This window comes from Anas platyrhynchos, chromosome 1 (genome assembly GCF_047663525.1).
Source record: "Anas platyrhynchos isolate ZD024472 breed Pekin duck chromosome 1, IASCAAS_PekinDuck_T2T, whole genome shotgun sequence".
Classification (NCBI taxonomy): Eukaryota; Metazoa; Chordata; class Aves; order Anseriformes; family Anatidae; genus Anas; species Anas platyrhynchos.
Window position 1 is genome coordinate 58,635,860 of NC_092587.1, and position 27,994 is coordinate 58,663,853.

General features: G+C 35.5%; 1 protein-coding gene across 1 annotated transcript in view; it reads left to right on the top strand.

Moving 5' to 3' along the window:
* The window catches only part of IGF1 (insulin like growth factor 1), a 58,581-nt gene that overhangs the window by 14,705 nt on the left and 15,882 nt on the right, over positions 1-27,994 (top strand). The window contains exon 3 of the mRNA XM_005022553.6: positions 25,486-25,667. Coding sequence (XP_005022610.1) covers positions 25,486-25,667 — 182 coding nt within the window. The remainder of the gene's footprint in view (positions 1-25,485; positions 25,668-27,994) is intronic.

Here is a 27,994-nt window from a genome sequence, read left to right on the forward strand (position 1 = left end):
GCTTGAGTTACTCTCTTCATCCAAGGCAACAGAAGAACAGTATAGAATCACTCCAGAGATAATTGCATTCCATGACCTTCCTTAAGTTTAAGATTTCCAAACTAGCTATGAGTGTAGCAGTTGTACTTCAGGTTGTTTAAATCTTGAGAAACTGTCAACTTGTATTATTTTAAGACATTCAGAGAACAGGACAAAAACAAATAAACAAACAGAGAGGATGATTTATATTTGGTATGAAAAAATAGGTACACAATTTAATTTATTTCAGGTTAGCCTTAATATTATGCATTGTACCAGTTAGCTTGGCTTGAGGGAAAGAGAGTAGAAATGAGGGTAGTGTTTCTCATTGTTCACATTGTTCTCTCACTTCACAATTATGTGAACAGGACTTCTAGATCTAAAAATCATGAGGGTTGATCTTGTAATGAGATACTCATATGAATGATTTCCATACACTTCTAAAATTCTGCCTTTATGTAAGGAATTAGATACAGTAGAAAATATAGCTATACCAAGATACAATTATTTCAGAAAGTGTAGGGGTCTAAACAGTATAATATTTCAAAAAACAGTAGGAATATATTTTAATATAATTTGACTCTTACTTTTCTTTTTACAAACAATGGAATAAAATTCTACAACTGTACTTCCAGTGGCTTTAAGTGACCTACTATAATTTTGTTACATAGTCACTGTATTTTAGTTTTTGAAAGCAGTAGCAGTTGATACTGTAAGAGACAACTATCTCCTATTATCATCAAGATGAAGCCTAATAAAATGAGCAGAAATTATAAGTGGTGATATTATTATTATTGTCTGCTGCTCCTTTTAAATATAAACTTATACTCTGATATTTTTGAATAAATTAGACATTAAGCCCCAATCAAGAACCATAGAATCATAGAATATCCTGAGTTGGAAGGGACCCATAAGGATTGTCAAGTCCAACTCCTGACACCACACAGTTCTACCCAAAAATTCAGACCACATGACTAAAAGCACAGTCCAGATGTTGGTTTGGGGAAATGGATCTTCAAAAATAATATATATATATATTTTAAATTTAAGAAACCTTTTTTTTTTATTATTTTTATTTATTTATTTTATTTAGTATGTGATGCTAATAATCTAGGCTGGCCTTGTCCAGGGTTTTCTTCACTTCACAATCCACAGTCAAGAATCAATGCATAATAACTCAAGGGTATCTGCTGACTTAATTGGCTTTGGCTCAATGCATTGAGGATAGTGTGAGTTAATTTGAGGAATTATCCATGTTCACTAAAGAAAACATTGATCATTGATTTTCCTAAGTCTTTTGGCCATAAGCACCATTGTACCACAAATATTTTCCCTTGACTGTATTCAAACCAGTCATCTGTTTTCCTAGGAACTACCAGTTGAACTTTTGATATTTTTCCCTCTGTATATAATATAACAAATAGGGTTTTTCTTATGTGATCAATAGACACTCGTGCCTGATGGGAAGAGGGCAAATACACACATGCAAAAAAACTTATATTTAACATTATTTCAAATCAGCATGAGAGGTTCATAGTGTAATTTTAAAGTTCATTTACCATTTATGCATGACATAAACTATTAAAAAATACCAGTTCTTCATGTATTAGTGCTTGCTGAGATGCCTAAATTGGTCTGGGTTTTGTGGCAGCCAGGTGCATACATCTAAAAGATTAAGGCCTAACTTTTTAGAAGTGTTGATCTATTTTCAAAAATGAGTGTGGGTCTCATGAAAAGTCAGTGAGACCTTGGAGGTTCCCAAAGGCAGATGAAGCAGATTTTCAATGTTTTTTAGGCACTAGAGATGCAAATGGACACTTGAGAGATTTTCAAGGGAAATTGTGTCTAACTTTCACAAAAACCTGTAATAGATGGCCCTAGACAATTTTTTTTAGACTCCTCCTAAGCAAATACCTGTGTTTTTGATCTCTTCAGTGTCTTTGGAAATAGGAGTTAGAGTCCTTAGCCACTTCTTTAAATTTTGCTTATGGACCTTATTGAATGCTTGTGAAAAAGCTTTCACTATTAAAAGCCCTTTAAAATAAGAATTGGCATAATGACTTAGCTTCCTCTCTGACGTGAAACATACTAATACGCTTAGTATGAAATCTTCTTATTTCTAGCATAAGTACGTGAAGCATCAGATGAAAGCTAATAATTTCCCAAGTGAGCTAAAAATAATGAAGGCTGAATCTGAATAAATATTCTAAGAGGCATTCTGAAACTGACTGTGGTTAATAGGGACTATAAATGCTACCTTTCTACTAACCTCATTTCCAAGATGCCAAAGACTGAATGGGGATCACAAACAGTATGGGATAAAGAATGAACATGAGAAAAACAATTATCATTACATGAACTTGGAGATAATTCATATTTTGTTGTTTGCTTTGTCTTCTAAACTGAAAACTATAATTAAATCTTACAAAATTCTTTAGGAGTTATGTTCACAAGAGGTCTTATTTTGGAATTCCACATACTTCTGACTTAGACTTAGTTTCCACTGCAGTGACAGCATCTGACAGCATCTAAATTTATTACAGTAATTCTATATACAGTGTAGCGTAAGGACTAGGAGAATCCACATTTTTTCATGAAAAGGCATTTACTTGTGTAACCATAACTAATGCAGGAGTGAATGAATTAAATGCATTTTTTAATATCTGCTGTAACTCAAACAGAAGAGCTTAATGAAAAAGTTAATGACTGAAACTGGTCCTATGAATCCCTTAAAATCAGGAGATGTTAGCCTTAATTTTGTCACTTCACATGTCCACAGGCAAATCAGTTTAATGTTATAGCCTGTCATTAAATGATTACAGTCTTTTTAATAAAAAATAAAAATAAATGTGTTCATAGTTACAGAGGATGCGTGATTTTTGGGAGAACCATTCAAATATTTATTATGTTTTCATTAGGTAATAGCTGGTCTTGTGCCCTAGTGATTTCCAGGATCCAAATAGTACAGATAAAACAATTAATATTTTCCTCATAAACTCTTCCAGAGTGCTTATCGCAGAAGTATTTGATTGTTGTACTCAGATAAATATATTATATCCCACAATTTCTCAGGAAATGACCTGTTTATCTGACCATTTATAAGGTTTTTCGTCTATTAATTGTACATCCAATTGGAAATGGCAAGGATCCATTTTGCAAAGTAATTATAAAATTTCTGCTCATGCTCTGTATGTTCAAAACAGAATACAAATGTCAGTGAATTTAACCTAGAGATACAGTCACATAGTAGTGTCCCTTTATATAGGGGAAATATGCTCTATCCTACCTGAACTAACAAAGCATTTTTGATGAGAGCTGGAATCAAAAGCAACCGAATCTTCCTCTAATTTTATTCAAACCTAAACACCCTTCCAAAGCATCATGAGCCTCTTCCTGCTGCCATTGTAGCATTTCTGAGTTGCAGAAATGCCAGACACTGTGCAGGGCATCAGCAAGCACTGACCAGGAACAGTTTTCATTGCCAAGTGGCTGGTGATAAAAACAATTCAGTGCAAAATCATTTAAAATTTTAACTAATTGAAATCTCTTGGTCTAGAGATCTGATTTTAAATGAATACATGATAAACAATACAAAAAACTTTAATTTTCCTTTTCAGCTATGTAATTCATCTGATGCAATTTGGTAGAGAAAAGCCCCATGGTTGTTCACAAAAATTCATAGTGTGCTGTCATTGTGTAAACCCCTCTCAGAGTTACACTCTAAGCCTTTAGCTGGAATAAGTAACTTTCTATCTTCAGTAGTGACAACATCAACTAGGCTTATCCATTTATGGAAAGTCTACTGAAACTACCAATCAGATGTGAATTCATTCAAGTAATTTTATGGTGTAGATATTAGCAGAGACTACCAGTGCATTTCTCAACAACAGCTATAGGAAAGCTATAGGAATAAAATGGTTTTCATATACCAAGTTTTGCTGGTAATGGACAGTAACTTGATTTAAAAAAAAATAAAATCCACTTTGTGTGACAATTTGCTCTTTCTTCCTGCTTTCCCCACACTGTATGATGAGCACTCCAAAAACCATTGGGAAAACCGAACAACCTAAACAGATAAATACGATTTTGTTGGTTAAGTCCATCCTAACTGTCCTTGACTTGACTTTTTTTCAGACAAAGGAACTGATAGTATATTACTGCTATATTGCCAGTATAGATTTAAAAGATTTATAAGATTTATAAGATTTTGTTAAAGTATTCATTTTGCTGGTTCTGTACAGTCTCAACAGACGGAAAGAGATGGCTAGGAAAACTAAGACCTAATTCTGTATCAACAGTAGATATATTTTTTTTTCTTTGTTTAGTGAAACAACTACACTCACAGAAATATTATAGCTGAAATAGACAGTTGAAATCTGAAAGTCACATTCTTCTTATTTTGAGTCAGTAGAGAAAATACACCTTTTCTCTGAACCACCTCTACCTCTTCAGTTTACATTATATCCTCATGCCAGGCAGAAAGAGGAGCCATAATGCTATTTTAAAGCACTGCTTTGAATTCATTTTAGACACGCTTGAACTCTAGTAATTTAGCTGATGGCTGTTTGACTTCAGTGCAGCCAGTGAGAAAGCAAGCAATCCAATGACCCCAAGTTCACTGAGATTACTGGAAAACAAAAACAAGGGTTTGGAAGGCCAGTGCTTTAACACGTAAAGAAATACATTGAATACTTCAAAAGATATAAAATTCTTAGAACTGTTGGACAGGCTTCTGTGTGTGAACATTCCTGTCCAAGCAGCATTGCTAAATACCATGACTCCAGTCAGAAGGCTGACATCATGTTGTTGTGTAACTCATAACCTCATAACTCAAAGTCACTTTCTAAAATGCATTATGTGAGCATTCAGCAGCTTAAAACCTCAACAGTCAGATGTTAAATAGCGTACAATTTGGGAGATTTATTTGAAACATGAGCTCTTTATATTTTTTAGAAGAGAGAAAGAGAATGTAAAGCTTGTTAAGCCAACATCAACACTGGAAGCTTAGAGTCAGACAGGAATCACCAGTACAACTGATCACTTTAATGGACAACAATAAGCTTGGGCTTTTACACTACAAGTAGGCCAAAGTGCACCTAAATGCACACAGAAACAAACAGCACCAAGCTCCCAAAGTGCTGAGCAAATGGTATGAGTAAATGGTCAACTTAGCCTAGTATATGTGAGGCTCCACCACCACAAACAATGGAGAACAGACACTAAGAATCCTCCTCTCCTTTTCTTCAAACCTTTCAAAAGCATCAAGAGCCTCTTTCTGCTGCCATTGCAGCAATGGAAATCACCTAATTCCCGTAGGCTGCAGAAATTCCAGGGCAGAAGCTCTGCAGGGCAGCAACAAAGCACTGACCGGGCACAGTTTTCATTGCCAAGTGGCTGCTGATAAACAGACTTCAGCGCTGCCAGGTATTAGTAAAGGAAACTACATGTTCTTTGCTTCCAGTGACATGTGGCAGGCAGTATCTGGTGTTACCCGTACTACCTTTCCTTCTTGAACATCAGTATATTGGGACTGTTTTTCAGAGACACTCTGTTGGACTCATTGACCCTGTGTGACCACAGTCATCAGTGGAGGTGTTATGTATCCACTGCCCTCTTGATGATGCACATAGGAGACCACTGGTATTGTCTTTCCCTATGACATATAAATATATGAAATAAAGGCTTACTGTACCTCTAATGGTGCACAATATTCAATGAGTTTTGAGACTATGCTTTAACAAGATAAGGGACAATGTGCCTCTTACAACACCATCACCTGGGAGAGACTGAATTAGAGTTTCTTTAGCATGAACAAAAGGACCTGAATTTCTCTAGTGACACTAAATACATAAATAACCATATGGTCTTTCAACACTTGGCAGTAACTGCTATGTAAAGTTCAAAAGATTTCTGGACACAGATTACTTCCAGTATAAAACCTGCATTCACTTGATTTATTCATATGCTACATAAGATGATCTTTTTGTTGCTAACCAATTTCTTGTAAGTACAGAAAAAATATTTATCAATTTTGCGCCTATAACAATAAGCAGTGAGATGTTGAAATGTCCAGGAGCATACTATTATGGTGAACATAGTCCCTTTCTATGCAATCCATGAATCCAGAAGTAGGAATTCTGAATACTAAACGCCTAGTTGGTGTAAGCTGTCTCTCACTTTTTATACTTCAGAGGACAGATCAAGCACTCCTCTAGATAGGCAGCAGATAAAGAAAAAAGCAGATGGGAGGGCCATAGCTATTTCTAGCTCTAGCACTAGCTAACATAAAAAACCTTGACCAAAGTGTTTTATCTGTATTTGTCTTACTTTCACCATGTGTGAAAATGAGGCAATGATGTTTATTCACCTTTCAAATGTTTTAAAATCCACTGATTAAGGTAACCATTCAGATCCATCCAAGCACTACTTTTTTAGACACTTACCCTTATATAACTCAACCACTAGAAGTGTTAAAATGTTAAGCAAAATGCCACATTACAGTGAAGGTAATAAATTTCAGGTAATAGTTTATCACACATAGAAAGACAGTTCGGTAAATACAGTAAAAATGTATCTGTTTACATAAGGGATAAAAATTGGCTCCTGCTTTCAAGTCAGAAGTTAATGTATGCCATACTACTGCAGAGAATCCCTGAAACCTTTTTTAAACAACACTATAACAGTTACATAAAACTTCATGGCAAGTTAAGTAGATCACCTCAGAAGGCCCCACTGCCTATTGCAAGTATATGGCACAAGGTTCGTAGGCTACAGGAGACCGATTCTCCTACCCAAACAAGCAAACCATAACACTTCTAGGCACTGAAAGACTTTTCCTTGGATTTCAGCAGAAGCAGATGCAGGGCTGATGACACATGGAACAAAAAGAGCTTACTGAAAAGAGAATGGCAGTAAAAACATAAGCTCAGATTGCAATTTATCTGCAATCATCCTTGCCTTTCACCTTAACTCTAGCTTTCTAATATTACCCCTTTCATCTGAAGATCAGTGCAAAGCTTCAATAAATCGGAAGCTCATTTCTTCATGTGTGCTTCAGATTACTCTGCTAAGCAAATTGGTGTGGTGTTTCAATCTTCATTTTACTTCGGGGTGTAAGTTCTGAGTCATCATCATTCAATTTTCTCCAGGCTTCCAGCTCCCATTTTCTGTTTTTCTTCCTGGATGTGTCATAACAACTGAACTGTACCACCCGAATAAAGTGGTAAAGCCCAGCAGACATCTGCCAGTGACAAAACAGTGTGCTGTCACTCTAATTCCCCACACATTCCACTTTCACACAACTTTCTTCCCATCCTCTCAGTAAAGTGGTAAAGCCTACTAAGCAATTTCTTTTCATTCTCCACAACATTCTGCCAATACTAACACAGAGATGAGGCAATAAACCAGGAGTTGCCTCAGAGAAGAGCCCACTTGCCTTGCATGCTCTTTTCCTAGCCCTGTTTCTATCAATATTCCCAACAGGTTAACTTCCCTGAAGTCAGTGACTTCTCTGTAAGTAGGCTATTTGTTAGATCTCGGTCAATATTGTGTTAATTAACTTTTGAAGGTATTATTTTTTTCAGAATTGCAAAATATTTTTGATTTAGAAAAATTATTTGAGAGTTTTACTCTTTTGAATTTTATAGAAACTCTGCTCAAAAGGTTTCAGTATTTCTGAAGGCAAGAATGATGGGGAAAAAAAAAAAAGAAAAAAGAAAAAAAGCCATTGTCTGAGCTTTGATATCTCCATTATTCAATTAAAGCAGTCAATACTGTAGTGTATTTATTTTAAAAGCAGTCATTGTACATAAGAATTGTGTGCAGAAGAAACAAAGGCAAGAATTAGCAGTAAGAGAAAACTGTATCAAGCAAGATAGAATTTTTTTTTCCGAGAAGAGGTAATAATGATGGATCAGAAGAAAATGTAAATTAAGACAGAGGGGCCTTTAAAAGTTACTATTAAAGTTCTGTATTTGGCAGCTACCTTACCTGAACTAGGACTTTGATTCCTTTGAGAGTGAATCATGTTTGAACCAGGTTTCAAGGACAGTTCTCCTCTAACAAACGCACAGCACATGCAACTGCATCCAATTTTTCTGGGTTGGGCAGTGATTGCACTGTGTACTAGCAATTGCATGTCAGTGAAAAGCTATATAAGTACCAGTCTTGCAGTCCTGATTAGTGCAGACTGTGAAGCAGACTGTGCAGGATCTTTTTAGAAGTGCCCACACCAGTCCACCTAACCTCAAAGTAGCTACATCTTTTTTAACTTTAATCTCAACACAGACCAAGAAAGAATGTTTTTAAGAGAAACCTCACCTCAACACCTGATGGAGAAAAGTCTATATCAGACCGCTGCTATAATTATGGTAGCAGTAATGAATGATGGCAGCCATTCTAACAGAAGAGTTGCCAGATGATAATGCCTTGAAATTATCATGAGGAGGTATAAAAATAAAACTTCTTGCATTAGCCCAGCTCTTCAGAGAATTGAACTGATACTTAGACTGAATTGATAAATACCTATACTTATATCTATACACCTAACTGTACTGATAAGTAACTCAGAACCTTGGAAATCTGCAATTTTTAGGTGAATTTAAACGTGCAGAACCTAAGTGCACATATCTGAAACAGAGTAATTTTCTTATTGCTTCCTCCCTAAATTACACCTTAACATCCTGGAAGTACAAGGGTTATTGTTATTTAACACTTTAAATAAGAAGAGGTTAATTTTTAATATCAGCATTCTTTTAATCTTATTGTCAGAAACTACTCAATGGTTTTAGCTACACCTTTCTTTCTCCCATCCTTTATAAGAAGAACAACAAAAACCTGAAAATCCTATCAAAAATGCACAATGTAAAAACTTTGAAACCCAGACAGTTAGGTTTGGTTAAATTATAACAATTCAAAGTTGTAGAGATTAGTATTAGAAAGCTTCAGGCAAACTGAGGTTTAGGTGTTGCTACCTGCTCCAACTATTAGTGTCACTAGCAATGTTATGGTGCCAAACAGTCATAATTCATATCTATGATTACCAGACTTTATCCTGAGCAGCGTTCTGCTGCTCAGTTGTTGATAGTGTTGTGGGATATTTAGTTTTCTTTTGCAGAAATATTTAATTTTCAAACACTTACACACTCTGTGTGCAATATGACAGTACAAATTGTTCCTTAGGGATTGGGCTGCCCCTCGCTGATTCCAGCTTGAGCCATACCAGATGCCATACCCAGAAGAACTCACCTTAATTATTTTTTTTCTTCTACATCCACTAAGTATGATTTTATATAATTGTCTCAGAGCACTGAGACAATAATGAATGAATGGTCCATGAAGAAATCTGGAAAGGTTTCAGCAATTTTTCTTAGGAAATGAATCAAAATGAATCTAAGCAAGATATGGGACATGGTGCAACAATGTCTAGTTTCTTTGGAATAAAAGGAAAGAACAAGTGTCCTATCACTGATATTTTATTATTCATTTTATCATTCATTCAGCCACTATGGTGTCTAATGTGAAAAATTACAATGTGAAATAATAAATTAAGAATGTCTGTTCTATTAGGAAACAAATATAGTACTCAATAATTACTACCAGGTTCAACATTGAAATGTTAATATGTATGAATTTTTAAAGACTTCTCTTCTTAGCAATTTTACAGCATATTAGTTTGAAACATTGTGGATACTTGCCAGATGCGATACAGAGGTATGGTAGCACACTAACAGAGAGTTTATTTATCCTTAGATCACCCCTCTCTGCTTCTCTCAAACCAAAGGGAAATGATTTCTGAATTTCCTAATGATCTCGCAAGATAAAACATTGAAAGTTGGTAGATCTAGAAATTATGACATTAAAAGGAGCATTATATTTTTTAATTCTAGTGCTAAGAACATAAACCTCTCCTAAGTCCTACTTATCAGTACAGTGACGTCATCCTGGAGTAGGGAAAAGGATAATCTTCCTTGTTGCTGCTGTAATTGAAGAATGGCAAGGAGTTCTGTTAAATATACCACACACTGTGCAGATATGTTTCATTACATCTAGTCCTTTCTTTTACACATCCATAGGGTGGATTTTAAGCCATATACTGCTTTCTGTATTTCCAGTATCTTTTCTCTCAATAACAGAGACTTGTTCCAAGCATTTTTCAGTGCTTCCTCTCTGCTCTTTGCCTTCACTCCACCAGCTGTCACTCCAGTGACATTTCCCAAGCACGAAGCTGACAAAGAGCAGGGTAGAGCTTAAGTGCTTAAGCTGTGGAGATCAGTAGCAGTATTTTAAAATATCAACATAACTCTGTGTTTGGGGAACAATTTCTGGTATCATTACTTGAATGGACAACAGTGTTTACCACACAAGCAGTTACACAGGCTATGGTTCAGTTATTTCAAAAGCTCATAAAAGGTTACCGAGCTATACCACACTGATAGATTCTGTCTGTACATTTGATGATTTTCCACCATAATTTTTCATTTAAACTAGAAATTAAGAAAGCCTACCCTGATTAATAATAAGGGATTTCTGCATAGACAATTAAGAAGCTATTAATAATGTAGAAAGGAGGTCAAAGGACAGCATGCAGGACAGATATTTGAGAAGTGTTTTACTTCCTGATTTGCAAATATACCCTACCAACTCATTTTTCAAATTCCAGAACTATATTTACAAATAAAAATGATCTGAATGATCCAATCTAAAAAGGAGGATTTATCACAGGGGGCTGCCTTCCTCTAACAGTTTGGCTTTCTTCTCACTTTCTACTTCTTGTCTGTTACTTGAGCGACTGCAGTACAAGATCCAAATACTGACAGGAAAACTATTGTAAGGTGCAGTGGTAGCACAAGCGTTTACTTCAGTGTGTAAAAGTACTGGTCCCACTACTTGAATTAAAGTAACTCTGCCACTTGAACAATACAAAGACAAGTTTACTTGATTTTTAATAGCCTCCAGAAATCTTTGTGAACATGATTCTGGGAAGTGTTCAAGACATGTTCAAGAAAAGTTCAAGACATGTTCCAGTTTGCCAGCTGGATTGAATATGGCATTTACCATTCCCATCTGTACCTATAAACAGATCAGGGAATGAATCCTGACTCCCCTTTGCTCAGCAGCATCTCCCTAGTGTTTCTCTTCTTAACACCCCTGTGGTGAGGAGGATGAGGCTGAGTTTCAACAGGCCACTCTCACACTACCCATAAGGCCGCAGTGCATCTGCAGCTCGGGCACAGCCTTATACTGGGCCTTCACCTTCCCTTTTCCTTTCTCCTTCTCCTTCCCTTTCTCTTTCCCCTTCTCTGTCCCCTTCCCTTTGCAGCCGCAGGTGGCAGCAACCGAATGGCGCCGGAGCCCCCTAGCGTGGCCCGGCTGCCCGCAGCAAGGCCACTGCCAGCCTCCGGCCTTCCAGCCCCACACGAGGGCCTGCAGGTGCAACGGGTGTCAAATCTCCTGGCCCTTAACGTTTAGGGGCCAGAGGTTTACATGGCCAAAGCCAGTCGAAGTGAAATACTACAAAACCTTGAGAACGATACAGAAGTAAACAACGGTCCCTGTCAGGGATCGTTTGATTTTTTATTACACCTTCACATCAAGAACTATTTTCACAATGCATTTGAAGGATAGGAAGCCTTTTTGTAAACCCTCAATACCAGGTTAAATTTTATCTCTTCTGTGCCAATCACACAAATCTTCTGGAGGTCTAATCAGTGCACTCTAGAATATAATTAATACCCAGGAAATTCCAGTGATCAGATCTATTGGCTAGCGATACTACTCCATTACAACAGCTCCATCTCTCTATCTCCTATGACATAGAAACAATTCTATATATATGTCAACACAGCATATAATTCATGCAATATTCTCATTTTATATACAGTTGAAAACACAAAAAGCCATTACTGGGGCAACACACACCACAGTAGTACCAGTGGTATTCTATGCAAAAGCTGCATAGCAGCTGCTGGCAAAAGATCAGAGTCATGCACACAACAAAAGACAGACAAGTAGGGAGAGAGAGAGATTCAGTCTCATCCAGGTCAATGCTATGCAGCTATTTCCTGCACCAGACTTTTGGTTTATACTTTTTATCACTAAGATTAGGAAAAATAGAGAAAAAAACACACACACACGCACAGCAAGGATGACACTTATGTTCACTGTATTTCATTGTCACTAATTCTAAATGTGATATATGTTAAATTTATCTGTTCTACAAAAAATTTTGCTTTTAAGTTGTATAGAGAAAACTTTATGCAGTAGTTTATTTTTGTAGTTTTAATCTTTAGAGTGATCACAGTTGAATGCATAGCAGTTTTATGATGCTGGATGGGAAGTTAAAACAATTATGAAGTTTAAATTGATAACAACTTATTTAATGACCTGCTGTCTAACTGCTAGAGGCATAAACAAAGATACCTAGAATGCTGGAATGAATTTAGGAAATTCATTAGAAAAGTTATTAAGTGATATTACAAAGAAGACGAGATGGAATGTATGAGAAGCATAAGCAAATGACAGATGAGGAGAGATTGCATATAATTAAGCAAAATCACAAGAGATGCAGTTTAGACAATCATTTAGAAGCTGAGGAGAGAAAACAGACTCATTTTAGACAAATGTAACTGTGAAATTGACTTCATTTTACTTCCAATTATGATTTTATCCTGGATGCTAACCTGAAACTTTTCTGAGTTTCACAAATGAGGAGAATGAGATCTGCAGAATTAGTGTCATCCTGGTTAAGGCCCTTCGGCTGGAAATCTCACAGGAACAGCCGCTCTCACTAAACTTGCTGAACTTCTCTTCTCTCTTCCAGCCAGGCTGCACAGCCTCTTTAGGTTATTTCGGCACCTCCTTTTCTGGCTAGGAAAAAGGAGTTCAGAGGAATGTAAAATGAAAAACAAGGGGAAAAAATTAATCCAACTTTCCCAAACCACAGAAAACTTTCATTTAGTATACATTTTGACCAAAGTTTCTGTGAGAGCAACAGTCGTATTTTATCCAAAAATTACTCTGAATGGAAAGAACTCTAAGCAGTTTTGATACTAAATGACTAAGAGAGAGAAACACCATGCTGTCAGCCTCTGCAACCACACTCTGAGTGTATAAATGCTAAAAGTTCAGGAGATTGCAAGTATTATCACAATTACACAATAGCGATTTCAGGAGGCACAGTCAGAGGAAACATATATTAGAGATTATTCTGTTTTGTTATGAAATTTGAGTGCCTAATGATAAAATTAATTTGAATGTGTTATTAAAAAATAAAAAAGCTTTCTAGCTGTGTGTCTGTTACAGTTGAAAATGACTTAACCTCCTCTGGACACTAGCCCATTCCTTTAGTTGTAAGAAATTAGACAGAAGAAGCAAAAAAGATATTACAGGGATTACATTTTTTTTGGTGTGGAAATATTGTTTCTAGCTATTTGATTTGGTATATATATATCAATATCAGGTTTAATTGTAGAACTAACTACAATTATGTACTTAAGAAGAGGTGTTTGAAAATATTTATGATCTTATTAAGTAAAGTTTTGGGTACCAACAGAGTATGCCCAAAATCCAATTTGCGGTGTACTGCTTGACTCTTAATGTCATGTTTGAATACTAGATTATTAATCTCAAATACAGCTAATAACTTGCAAATGCAAAATTAAATATCAAAAGACTCAACAAAAATATTTGAAAAGGCCTTAATACTGATGTCTATATCCAAGAAATACTTTCAGGCACAACTCAAAATCTGTTTCCAGAGAATCAACAATTTTATTCAAAATCCATCATGCTTTGAGATCTAGTAGCATTTTAAACTATAGGTGTTAAATGCTTGAGAATTAAAAATGGCTGTAATTTCTAATGAACAATACAGGAATAAAAGATTCTTTAGAAATATACTTCATGACATTCACTTGATTCTACTTTTTCATTTTCTGTGATACCATGTAGGCCCTCCACTGGCCAAGTAAGCATAAGACAAGTTTTGTGGGTTTTTGTATGTTATTTTTTTCCAAGAAAACCATAGCTCCTGAACAAAAATATGCTCAATGTGAAGTGGACATAATGACATGCAAAGTCACTGGCCACGTTGGGAAGAATGATTCTGTAGACTGAAGCACACCTAAAAATGTTAACATTTACAGTCACTACTAAGCTTACATATTAGTAATAATAATAAGATAAATTAAAAAGACTACCACTGTAAGCATACTTATTCACCCCACTTATTTTCTGCTGAACTTGATTCCTTGATAGAATTACTGCCTGTTTGCTTCATATAAAACTTTACTGCCTATAAGCCCTTCTATCTTCAATGATCCTACAGAAACTGTAGTCTTGGTATATAAGATGCTATCCTGGAACCAATTTCTGCCTGCACTATATCAGCATTACTTTGATTATGATCTCTCTGCATGTCTTCAGTAATAAGAAGGTGTGCTTGGTTGTCAAGGAGAATAAGAGTAGTTTCATTTATTATTCAGCACTGCCTTCTTTTTCTTTATGTCCCTGTCACTGGAACTTATCCTCCTAGCTCCTATTGCAGTATTAAATCACTAACAAAAAAAAAAATGGAGCTAAAACTGGTAAAAAAACATTATGAGTGAAAGGTGAATCAAGCATAGTAGTATATTTCAGCTAGATTTAGCTAGCTGTTGTTTCCAGATACAACTCACTGTCCCTCTCTCACCCCAGTGACTTCATCCTCACTCCCTAATGACTATGTACTTCACTGGAAAGTTTCACTTTTTCTTTTATCTCATTAGACAAGTTAACAGGAGCATCATGACCTCAAAAGAATGCTTTCTTTCAAGATTAGATTTTTACATGACCGAACAAGTCAAAAGTAAGGTTAATGGAAGACAGGTATATGGTTAAGACATTGGCCTAGTGCTTAAATTGATGTAGGTTCAGTTCCTGGCACTGTCACAGCTTTCTCCCGTGCAAAGAATTGATAGCTAGATTCCATAAATATTCCTGAAACTAAGTAGTATCTTTCTGTGCAAAGAGCTCTCTTTATTTAGGATAAAGTACTGTTTAACATCAGTGAAGATAAAAGAATCTAACTCCTAATCTTTCTGTCTTAATTCCCCTTCAGAATGCAGTGGTTAATTTGTTCTCAGTAATCAGGAACCTTGAGATTCAACCTTCATGAGTAAAAGTATCCCAATAGCCCAAAAGCAGCAGACCATTAGATATAAGTTTTCACATTTGCAACGTTGGCCATAAGAAAACTACATGCTTAACTTTCATAAAAAACATTGTCATCTTACCTGTGCTTATTATTTTTTTTTAAAGTAATTAATGCTTCTGGCTTCTAGAGAAAGGTTCAATTACTGAAAGTCTAAACAAGACTCAGACAATACTTTCCAAACTACTGAACAAGTACAAAGCTGAATCTTGATTATTTCTTATTCTTGATTGCTGCATAGAGTAGTGTACAAGGTTGGATGCTTCTTGCTGACAAAGCCCTTCACAATGATATCAGATCTCAGTAAACAGAGCCTATAGTTCCAGAACTTAGCACATATTGGAGTAAATCTGCTGAAGTTAACTGTATTAGACAAATACAAACCTAGTGTGCGTGAGAAGTGAGCCATGCCCTTCCTAGTGTCTTCTTTCTCCCTCTTTTCTGGTGTCATATTGTTTCTAATGAGGGAAAGAAAAACGTCAACATCTGTCTCTATAATAGATTAGATAACAATGGCCTCCTCCTAATTGCTTACACCCTGGAAGGACTACTGTCATATAAGTAGAAATAGAAATTGTAATGTGTGACAATAGCTGCACCCATGGATACAGTGAAAGATAGAGAAGAGAGATTTAATTTCAGTATTATGCAACAGCCATTCAAACTTTCTCCCTCTGACTAGTTGATGCAGGAATAAGAGTGCCATGTTTGTCATTTATTATTTGCTTTCATTTCCCAGAATACAGCTGAGAATAAGTACCTTGATAAAATCCTGGTTACACACTGCAAAACATTGTATTGTTTGTTATGCAGTCAGTAGGATTAACTCCGGGAAACAGTCATTCAGTTTCACGTTGTACATCAGGATTCTTTTGTTCTTACCTCCTTCAGGGAATCACATCACATCCACTCCATGCAAATATCTCCAGATGCCACTAAGATGAACTGAACTGTAAGATTGGAAGGCAAAGCAAACAATTGTTCATTATCAGCTTGACGCCAAGCCCACTAGGGGCAGTGGAAGTCTTTCATTGATTTTAATAGATTTTGGATCAGGTTCTATATAAGTAGCTTCTGGCACCTGATTCATAATCCTGGCTGCACTAAAAGATTTCCCAATGACTTCATTGATGCTAGAATTTCACCCAATTACACTTCTTGCATTTTTATTCATTTGACAATCCAAATAAATCAGAATTTTACATTGGCTATGAGATAAGAAAGGCATGGAAGGTCATTGATCATCCTTCTACCACACACAAGGGTAAGTAGTAATTATTTATTGTGAGAGCATATACAAGAAAAAAAAAGAACGTGTTCTCATTATGGATGGATGACTGTATTACTGTTGTCCTCCTGGATGCACTATAGTGGGAAATATCCAAATGTAGCAATGACCTACTGGTTTCTAATTATCTTGTCCTAAACCTCGATAAACCTGCCCATTCTTGCAGTAGTGAATTTCTGTCCAGCAAAGCATTTCCCTTGCCAAAGTATATATTTTTTGGCAGCATCTGGCACTTTCCAGCCCTGGAATCTGACGTAGGCTTGTAAATTGTGCTAGGTTGGCAAGGTTTTCACCCTCTAGAGCACTGAATTGGTGTAAAATAATACATTATATTGTTTCCCACTCTTTCTGCTCTTTTTTTTTTTTTTTTTCCTCAAAAGAATTTTAAACTCTAAAATTTCCATTTCATATCCCAGTGCAATACTCAAAAAACTATAGGTCTTTCTCTTCACACGTTGCAACTGGCTTAGGAACTACTGTGTGAAGGAAGCATAATGGCTCTATCATATGCTTAGTGTGCTTCATGGCCTCCAAAGCAGCAGTTCCATAAAGAGGGCAAAGTATGGTGCAGCTGCATGTGAGAGTAAATTGTTATAAGTGCTGTACCTTGGAAATAAGTTTAGGGAAAGAAGATTTTTATTTTTATTATTATTATTTATTTTTATTTTTCAATTTAATATACAATGAAGAAAAAAATGCTTCTGAAAGAGTATTTCTAAATGAAAAGTCAGCCTTCTTCTACTGTGTCACAGACTACCTGGTAAACAAAGACACACAAATTTAAAATTAAGACACCTTTTGGGATAAATCTACATTTGTTGGCTAACGAACTTTACTAAAGTGAAATAGTTGTTTTATTCACCACTTGGAATGTTAGAGTTTTCAGTTTTTCATAAGGTGCAGCTTATAAATGTTAATTACTCAGGGAAAATTCTCCTTGAGTAATTAAGTCAAGACTTAATAGATTTCTCTTATAGAGGAGTATTAATTGAGCGCCTATGCTTTGCCTGTCTTACTTGCCTAGTATTTTAAAGGACAAGGACCTTAACAGCAAGTAAAGATCTTCTTGCCTTCTTGACTCAGTAATTAGTGCGATCCAACATTCTACAAAGCAGTAGCTCTCTTGCAATATCTCACTATTAACAAGTGCATACGCTTTCATGAAGATTTTACTTGTGCATACTGATAAAGCTTTTCCTCTATTCTCATGCATATTAAATTAGACTTCAGAGCTAGATCATCCATTCATTGAGCATTTATAAATGCTAATATATGCTTATTATGATGAATACAAACAAAAATCAGTCTAAGCATAATTATTTTTTTGGCACTGACAAAACATTGAAGGAAAATAGAAGCTAAATATTAAATATTGTAGCTTCAAAATACATGCAACTTATTTACATGAAAATCAGATTGCCTACTTTGCAAAGTTGAAATCATAAGGTATTTCTGTTAAGGCACTTTACAACAGGTCATAAAATTTGTTTTTTGCTTGCTTGTATGTTTGTTTCAATACTTCATAGAAGTATCAAAATAAAGGCATTTCCCACTGATTGAACATTGACTCATAATTTTCCAAATACTGATTCGAAATTCCAGAGTACTCTCAAGAAGTATTCCTGATATAATATTAAATCATTTGTCTAAGATCGTGAGGAGATTAAAAGTGATATCAACACACATATTTTGCATACACATTTATTTATAATGCACAATAGGGAAGGATACTAGCCCTACTGTACAAAACATAGTAAAAGAGGCATGGAGATACATGATTAAATGGCAGACTGGATGGAATGCTTTTTGGAACAAATATGGGTCATCATATTTAATTGCTAAAATGGAAATGGAAATGAATTCATACTCCACCAGCAGCATATTTTGTGATTTAGGACAAAACACTTGCAATGGAAATCATCTTGTTTGACTTCAGTTACCTAGAGGTAACTGAAAAATCATCTTGTTTGACTTCAGTTACCTAGAGGTTATGTGTATAATCTAAGAGAAGATCAGGTAGCTTTATATCTAGTCAAAGAAAGAACACAGGGTCTTTCAGAGGACAATTAATTTTGAGTAATGCATCCAAAACATTCTAAGCCACTCAGACATACCTGCCTGTTGACTACCTTAAACTAGACCCCTAATTTTCAGATAGTGAAACTGGGTAAAATGAATGGCAAACTCAGCATCCCTATTTGCCACCAAAAGGCCGACACTACCTGGAAGTCAAAAATACTTCAAGCCACCAGCTCCCAGCCTGGATCCAGTGTACAAGATGTTGTAGTTCTACATTGCAATATAGCAGTAGAGAGCCTCATCGTTGTTCAGGCATGGACAAATTCTCTCTGGCTGACCTACTGCCCCTCAGTATGCCTATATACATACAGATATTGTAGGCTACAAATTGGACAAAGTGGTAAATGAGAAAAAGAGCTTGTTATCACACCATTTTGGAGGATCACTTACAGAAACACCCCAAAACTGCTGTCAGTGCTTCAACATTGTACAAATTATATTACCCTGATATTTTATAAGAAACATATCGAGATTCTCTGGTCAAAAAGAAAATCCACAAGATCACTGTACACTAGTAGGTCGATAGCCTTTCATGTTACTTTAAAAGCTGCAGTTATAACCAAATGTTGACTCTATTAGTAGGTTAGGAATATGGTTCACTGTTTTTCAGATTTATTATATTTTTCTGAATTACAGTCTAAACAGCATTCTTGAGTTCTACTCCTGGGCTGAAAAAGACACTATGTACAGCACATATAAAGAGTCACATAAAACCTCGAGGACACAATACCACAGTTTTTTTCTAGAGTCCTCTAAAAATAGTTTAGTTTTGTGTTTATTCTGGGCTGTTTCTCATGTAATTTCCTCATGCTAGTGTTACAACAGTAGATTTTAATTCTCTAAAGAATGTCTAGGTAGTTTGACAATTGAAACTTTTATAGTCCACCTACACCAGTGCTTCTAACATTGAGGCCATCAGTCTAGCAGAAGCAATGGTAGCATCAATGAAATATTTGAAGTTGGGGGGTGGGAAGAAAACAAAGAAATCAAGCATAAACCAGCCCTACTGAATTACTCCACTGGCTTTGCATTATTTAAAGGGAAGTGCTGTTAGTATAGAAGCCAGCTGTTTAACTATTATAATTCTGGAACTTGGCCTGCTTTCAGTGAACTTCAGAACAGTGTGACTAAACTTTGTATCTGCTTGTAGCACATGGAAAGAAACATTCACATATTTGGTACAGTAGATTAAATGAGAGCCAAAAATTCTATTAAGTAAACTTTGACCTACATGATATGAGACCTCTTTTGAGCCTGCAACTGACAAAAAAGGAAAGAAACCTCCAAGGAAATCAGTGTACATCAGCAAAAAGGAATGCCTAGGACTGTTATATGTCCACAGGCAGCACTTTGAAGGTTGAGTAAATATAAGGAACTTTTTGATAACAGCTGGAAGGCAGCAATGAAACTGTGTCAGAAGGATGAGAATGAGCTATATGGGTGCCCAGTATATTGACACAGACGGATCAGTCAGTATTTTAAAGCAGTATCATCAAAAATTAAGGAATAGAATACTGATATAAAATGTGCAGAACACACAGCCATTTATTTATTCATATGGATTTCGGTCTACAGATTAAGTTGTTAGTTAAATTAGTCCCTGTGTAGGAGATCACTCAGGCGTGTTCTTAATGTTGAATATGTGCTTTAGTCCAACTAACTGCGCAGGAGCTTGAACATTTTCTTAGATCTGCATACATACTTTGATAATGATCAGCTGGGACCATTTTGATCCTGTAGTCCTTCAAGAAGAAGATGAGCAGAGTACCAATAATACTTGCAGAAGTGATAGTAATTCCTTGTAATTCTTGATCTCATCTTTGCCTGTAGTAATGATATACACAGCAGCACGTAAGAGGACAGCAGTAATTTCAAATTTATTGATCTTAAATTAATGTAGGCAGTAGACACTTCTGAAAAGTACAGCCCAGAATAATGATTACTGAAAAATAATCATTTTTTCCTATTAATTTCTATTCACTTTATTTACCTGCTATACAGCACTTCAGATAATATCAGTTTCTATTTCCTACAGAATTTAAGGATATTTGATTAGGTAGGTCTTTCAAAAACCTTAGGAAAACTTTTTTAAAGGGAAAGTTAAATAATATCATTTAACTTCACAATATTTATATTATTCTTTTAATGAAGGATGAGTAGCTAGTACGCCATGCAATACATGAATATTTCAGTCTATAAATAAATGCTGTTTCATTGCTGACCACGTCACTGATGTGTTAGTGATTTAATTCCAAACTCATTACATTTTCCATAGAGGTTTTTAAAACTGCTGTAGGACATTATATCCTTCTTGATAAAATGAACATTCTGTCATAAAGAAGAACTTGTCTTTGGTCTGGCTAAAGTAAAAATAATTTTGAAGTATGCTGAAATTTTACCTGAAAGATTCTAAAATTCAGGATCTGCATTAACTATTTAAACATACAATTACATGGGAGGAATGTTGCTACTGACTACTAAATAAGGCAGGTAATGCTTCATGGGCAATTCAAGGTATTTTATCAAATTTATAAACAGATATTCAGATACTGAAGGGTAAAATAAATTGCATATGATCACACAAGTCAGTAGCTAGATGTGAATAAAACTTAGGACATTTTAAAGTTTGGGAAGACAAATAAATGTGGATGGGAAGACATGATACACAAATGAATGAGATATATTATTAAAGCTACAGTACATCCCATAGTTCCTCTACTTCATGTATAGTCAAATCAAATGTATTGCTGTGAAAATGACCATATTTACCAGAAGGTCATAGATTTCACAATACAAACAATACTGATACACTCACAGAATGCTATATATCCCATTGCATATCACTGCTTTTTTTCATATGCCTTCAGTAAAAAAAAAATAATTAAGGAAAGAATGCATCAGAATACATAATTGAGCAAAATTTTAAATGGCAAAACACAGGTAAAGTTGTGTAAGTATAGGCTTGGCATGGACAAATTGAGAACAACTACTGATTATTAAAAAGGATGAAGGACTTTCCAAAAAAGATCACCTCTACCAACCAGTTCATCTTTGGCTTATTTAAATGCTAAATGTTAACAATGTTAAATAACAAAAGAGGTAACAAATTTTTGAGACTTTTGAAACTTTACATTTCCTTTCATTATTCCCATTATAAACCTTCCTTATACAAATGGATCCCATAAATATGCTGCTATCAGCCAATATTTCTTCCTAGAGGAACATGCTGACCAAAATATACCACTAAGAAAAATTACCCTAGTAAGTGCTCTATAGAGTAAATAATTGGCTTCAGTAAAGAACAAGAACACTTGTTTTACAAAATGACTTTGCAAGTTAGAGTCTAGCTACTCATGGAGGAAAGACTTCTACTATCAAGTTCTGTTGTTAACCTGTGGAAGTTCTTAGCACAGATATTTCATCTTATTGACTTTAAATTTTGTCACTGATAACATTGTCTATCTATTATGAATGTCATGAGGATCTGACATCTGTGTGATTCTTAAAAGTGCAAAATAATATTAATCCTAAAATATGCTATTGGCTTGACAGTTTTCTAGGTAGAAAGATCACGGAAAGCCAGTTGAAACTAATAAATAGTCTGTCCCTCTTTATTTTTACTATTATCAGTCATGGGATGATAATAGTAAACACATGATTACAGCATGTCAATGGATCAACCAAACCTAAATGCCTATTAGCTTATGTGAAATACCATTCAAAAGAAAAATCATAGAATCATAGAATGGCTTGGGTTAGAAGGGACCTCAAAGATCAAATAGTTTCAAGCCCCCTGCCACAGGCAGGGATGCCTGCTACCCACTTGATCATGTTGACCAAGGCCCCATCCGACCTGGCCTTGAACACCTCCAGGGATGGGACATCCACAACTTCTCTTGGCAACCTGTTCCAGTGCCTCACTACCCCTACAGTGAAGAATTTTGAATATCTAATACAAATCTATTCTCCTTTAAAGGTTTAAGACCATTCCCCCTTGCCCTATAATTTATCTGAGAAGAGTCTCCCTCCATCCTTTCTGTTAGACCCCTTTAAGTACTGAAAGGCCACAGTGCAGTGGCCAGAGCTTTCTCTTCTCCAGGCTGAACATCCCCAGCTCTCTCAGCCTTTCTTCATAGGAGTGGTGGTGCTCCAGCCCTCTAATCATCTTTGTGACCCTCTCCTGGACTCACTTTAACAGGTCTACATCTTTTTTGTTCTGGGGGTCCCAGAACAAGATGCAGTACTCCAGGTGGGGCCTTATGACGGCAGAATAGAGGGGAACAATCACCTCCCTTGATCTGCTTGTACGATGTATTTGTTTATGACAAATTGGTAGACTGAGAAAAGAAAGGTGAGCTTAACTAATCAACAGTTCGTGCCAGTTCAGCTGGATCTATTAAGAGAAGTTACACCTTCATATACAGGAACAGAATTTGCCCTTAGATGTTTTAAATGGGAGTAAGACAAAATGTTGAAGAGCTCCGGGTGTCCAACACAGTAACAACACTCCAGATTTTATCACGACTGCTGAATTTCAAAAGTGTTAGGCTATGAGAATTAATAGGCTTTAGAAATATTTCCAGGGAAAAACTTGTAGCTTATAAATCAGTGAGTGAAAATGGTCTGGAAAACAAAACAAAACAAAAAAGACACCCAAACAAACAAACAAACAAACAAACAACAACAAAAACAGAAACCACCAACTCTGTATCTTTCCAGTGATACACAGAAAACAACGCACACACACAAATCAAAATATTACCGTAATCTACTCCTGGCTTGCTATTCTCTTTAGTCTTATGAAACAAATTATTTAGCAGACAATGTACAGTATAGAGGTCCTCAGTGGATTGCAATATACCAAGTAAGCATGTTTTTCTTTTTGTTTAATTTATAGTCCCTGGAAAAAGACATTTAAAAACCTATTGTCTGGGTTTACAAAGCTCATGGGGATAGTTAGTTCTTAGCTGACTGTACTGCTGGCTAAAATGTTAGACATACTTTACCACTAGAGGTCTTTTCATTTACGGATGTACTGAGGCCTCAAGGGTTCTTTGTCAGTGGACATATGTTTTAATCACAGAGAATTGCAAAATGCAGTTGTTGTCTTCAAATTGACAACTGCAGACCAGGTAAACGGATATTAATCTAGAATTTGCTGTATAAGCATAAGAGGCAAAAATTTCTCAAAGAGAAACTGAATTTCCATCTTTGTTGATTTGCTCTTTTCCTTTATTTAGCTCGAGTAATTTCTTAAAACTGAATTCCTTGCCAAATCCTGTAAATAATAGATTTAAATAGATTTGAGTCACAATGATAAAAATGAAGGGAAGAAAGAAAGAAAGAAGTGAAAGGGGAGAAAGGGAGGGAAGGAAGGAAGGAAGGGAGAGAGAGAAAGAGAGAAAGAGAGAAAGAGAGAGAGAGAGAGAGAAAGAAGGAAAGAAGGAAAGAAGGAAAGAAAGAAGGAAAGAAAGAAGGAAAGAAGGAAAGAAAAAGAAAGAAAGAAAGAAAGAAAGAAAGAAAGAAAGAAAGAAAGAAAGAAAGAAAGAAAGAAAGAAAGAAAGAAAGAAAGAAAGAAAGAAAGAAAGAAAGAAAGAAAGAAAGAAAGAAAGAAAGAAAGAAAGAAAGAAAGAAAGAAAGAAGGAAAATAAAAGAAAATGGTTGAGCTGACTGAATCAAGTTACTTCATTTTTCTTGGCTTTTGGTGCAATATTCTTTCCTTTTTTCCATATTTTGGAGTTTTATCCAATGTGTATCATCTCTAAATGGAAACATTTAATGCTGAAAATGTCAAAACAAAACATTTAATCTTTTCAGAATTTTACTGTCTGAAACCAAATTCTACCAGAATTTAAAAATAGATGTAGTAAGTCAGCAAATGCTTTTTGTGTGTGTGTGTGTGTGCATGTGTGAATTTACTGTTCATTCATTTCTCATATAATAGAACAACCACACATCCAACTGGGTTTTATTCAAACAAGTCCAGGAAATAATGGGTGTGTAATCTTTGCATAGTATGGCAGTGAAATCTCTAGTTACTAAAGAAATCAGAAATCCCAGGGAAAAGAAAAAAAAAGAGAGAGAGAGAGAGTTTGACAGTTCTGTAAATGAAAATGTCACCCTTTACTGTAGCTGAGTGAAAAATGCAATTAAAAAACAAAACAAAACAAAACAAAACAAAACAAGTATTTCCCACAGATGCCCTGTAAAAACACAAAACACAGGAACAATCATGTTCTGTCAGTCCAATTTTCCATCTTGTGTAAAGCTATATAATATTAAACACTGTCTGTATCTGTTCCATCAACCATCACCCTATTTTTGCTGCATATCATTAGTTACTGAGTTACCTCATTTCCTGTTTCCCATTGGTTTTTGAGCTTGCAGATCTTAGACCCTATGCAGTTGTATATAATATTTATTTCCCCTTTGGAGCATACTCTGTCTTCATTTAGTGGCTCAATGAAGCCTTTTTCAATAGATAATACTTGCCTACTGCACAGGCATAACACCAGCTACCTCAATCAGCTCAATAATTAGATTTCATCCAAAAGCTAAAAAGTAAATTCCCTTTGCAAGGCTTCTAACTGCCAGATTACAGCTTCCTTCCTCTCAATTTTCAATGCCAAGACAGTTCAAGAAAATGTTTTAATAATACTCTTCTAAGAAGATGTAAGTTTGCTCAAATGCTTAAGTAGCAGCTATCCATAGACAAAGATCCAAGCTGGCCATTTCCAGGAATATCTTTGGAAGCTGTATCTAAGGACATTGTTTTAGAACAGATACACACAGGCAGCCTCTACAACTGTCATTGGTGATTCAGTTAAAATAATGCAACTTAATATGAATGCTGCTGAGATCTTTGCATTTTCTTTCTAACATAAAAACTTTCCATTTGTGTTTTGAATAGGTAAGCCTACAGGGTATGGATCCAGCAGTAGACGCTTACACCACAAGGGAATAGTGGATGAATGCTGCTTCCAGAGTTGTGACCTGAGGAGGCTGGAGATGTACTGTGCTCCAATAAAGCCACCTAAGTCTGCACGCTCTGTACGTGCTCAGCGCCACACTGATATGCCAAAAGCACAGAAGGTAGGCCAGGCCAAAAAATAAAATGCTCTATCTATTTTAGGAAAGGAAAATTGTGTCAAGGCTGGTAACGTAGCAAACAACTGATGTGTTCTACCTGCTAGGGACAATAACAATTAGTGTATTTTTGGAAAAAAATACATGGTAGGAAATAAGGAGGAGATAAAGTGTTCTATCTCACCTCTTAGAATAAAAAAGTGGATTTGCTAAGCTAGTAATTATGAGAGCTTTTCCTGTTTCTGGGTATTAACTGACAACTACTCCCATCATCCAATCATAAATAGCACCTAAAAATTCCTTCAAAAAGAAATCAAACTGAGTGTTTATATACTCATCTATCCACAAACTACTCACTCATCCTTCTTTCTAAGGAAGAGGTAGAATGAGTGGTCATAAGTGCTTCTGTTATTCATTTCATTGTGTAAATGAACAGTCTTTTTTTTTTTTTCTTTCATCATTATTTTGAGTTTTTATTTTTTTATGTACTTGAACTAAATGAATTTGATAGTCACTACACTCATTACATATTTAATTTTAATGATTTAATGATAAAAATGTATGTTCTCCAAGCACTTCAAATATTCATTGGTATAATTTGTATAGTTCTGGAGTTCAGTGTATCCAGATATTTCACCTTGCTGGATTAGATACTGTACATATATGTAGTTAAATCTCATTTATCTTCAACAGAACCTGTAGTTTAGGTAACAGATCTTAGAATAGGCTACCATTAAGCTCTCTCCCAACTGTCTCTTCCATTAGAGTTCTGAGTATCTGTTTTACATATTATCGGTCATCTTCTGTAAGCCTCCAGTGACATATTTTATTTTTGTTCACAGTTGTAATAGTTCCAGCATCCATTTCTTTCATATAAACTAATCTATAAAAGGGAATCCATTTCACCTCTTCCTCAAGAGTGTTAAACCTTTTAAAGGAATGCTTCTTCTTGGGAAGTATCACCTCAGACATGAGTATCTCAAAAGACTCACATGACAACAAGTGAAGTCTACATCAGGTAGAGCTCAACAATGGACAAGAAAACCCTGTGGTTTATTCCTATCTGGGCACACAGATATCTAAGTCTTGTGGAAAAAGAAAGACAAAAAGAAAGATGAAAACAAGCTTGGCCAGTAATCTCCGTGCTTCCTCCCATACTTGTTACTTTGGTGATTGGTAAAACATTCTGCAACGCCAAGTGAAAGGAGAGGAGATACCTGTTAGCCCTTTGATAGATACAACTAACATAACACTTTCCGTGGCGGGCTAAGAATTATGCCATTCTTTAGATAGATGTCTTTTTCTTTTTTGGTAAAAGGACAGACAGGGAAATATTTTCCTTATGAACTAGAAGGGTCAGAAGAAAGGCCTTGCATCTTGGAGCAGCAGCAGAGAAGGGGGTGTTCAAAAGGGAACTGTATGTGGGAAAAAAATAAGAGGGAGTATGTAGTAATTGAGACAACTTAGATGCAGGAAAAAAGCATCCAGGAAATGAAAAGGAGAGAAGACAAGAGGTGAAAGGGACACTAAAAAGCAATGTAGAGCAGAGGAAAATAAAAGAAAAGGAATTAGATTAAAGGCTCAAAAAGTGAGAAATGTTGAAGGACTGAATAAAACATGTTGCATCACACATGAAACACAGAATTTTGAGGTAAGGGAAGCGAAAACAAAACTAGAGAAAAATTCACATTAAAGAAAACTATTGAAGAATATGTACAGGAAAAGGAGAGAGGTGAATAGAAGCAGAAAAATTATAAGTGCTTCTTGAAGGGAAATTGGCAATAAAATAATAGAAATCTGATGGAAAAAAAAATCCTTAACCTCTGTTCATGGGTAAAATTAGATTGAGGAAATAAAAAATACAGAAGCAGTAGGAGGAAGTATAATTCAGATTTATGGTAAATAAGGAAAATATAGTTAAATGAAACAATGCATTAAAAAACTATGTGAAAAGGCTCTAATACATATTCTCAAATAATAATTGTTTTTTCTTTCATTTTTCTTTTTGCCGTGTACAGGCCTCCATTAAAGAAAGACAATGCCATGCTTTTTTTTGGATAGGCTCCCCCAGTGTTATATAAAACTATATATTTATATATATATTATATTTAGCTGATTCATAACATTGATATTTACTGATTTTAACAACAACAACAACAAAATACCAAAGACAAATTATTTTTCCAAGCTGAACAATTTTTTGTTCTGCTTTAGAATATTTTCTCTGTGAATATTATCTTATACATAAGGCATAAATCTTATAAATATATAGAGAATTATATATGTAAGATAATATATGTGTATGTGATCTCTGCATTTTCTTATTTCAGTAT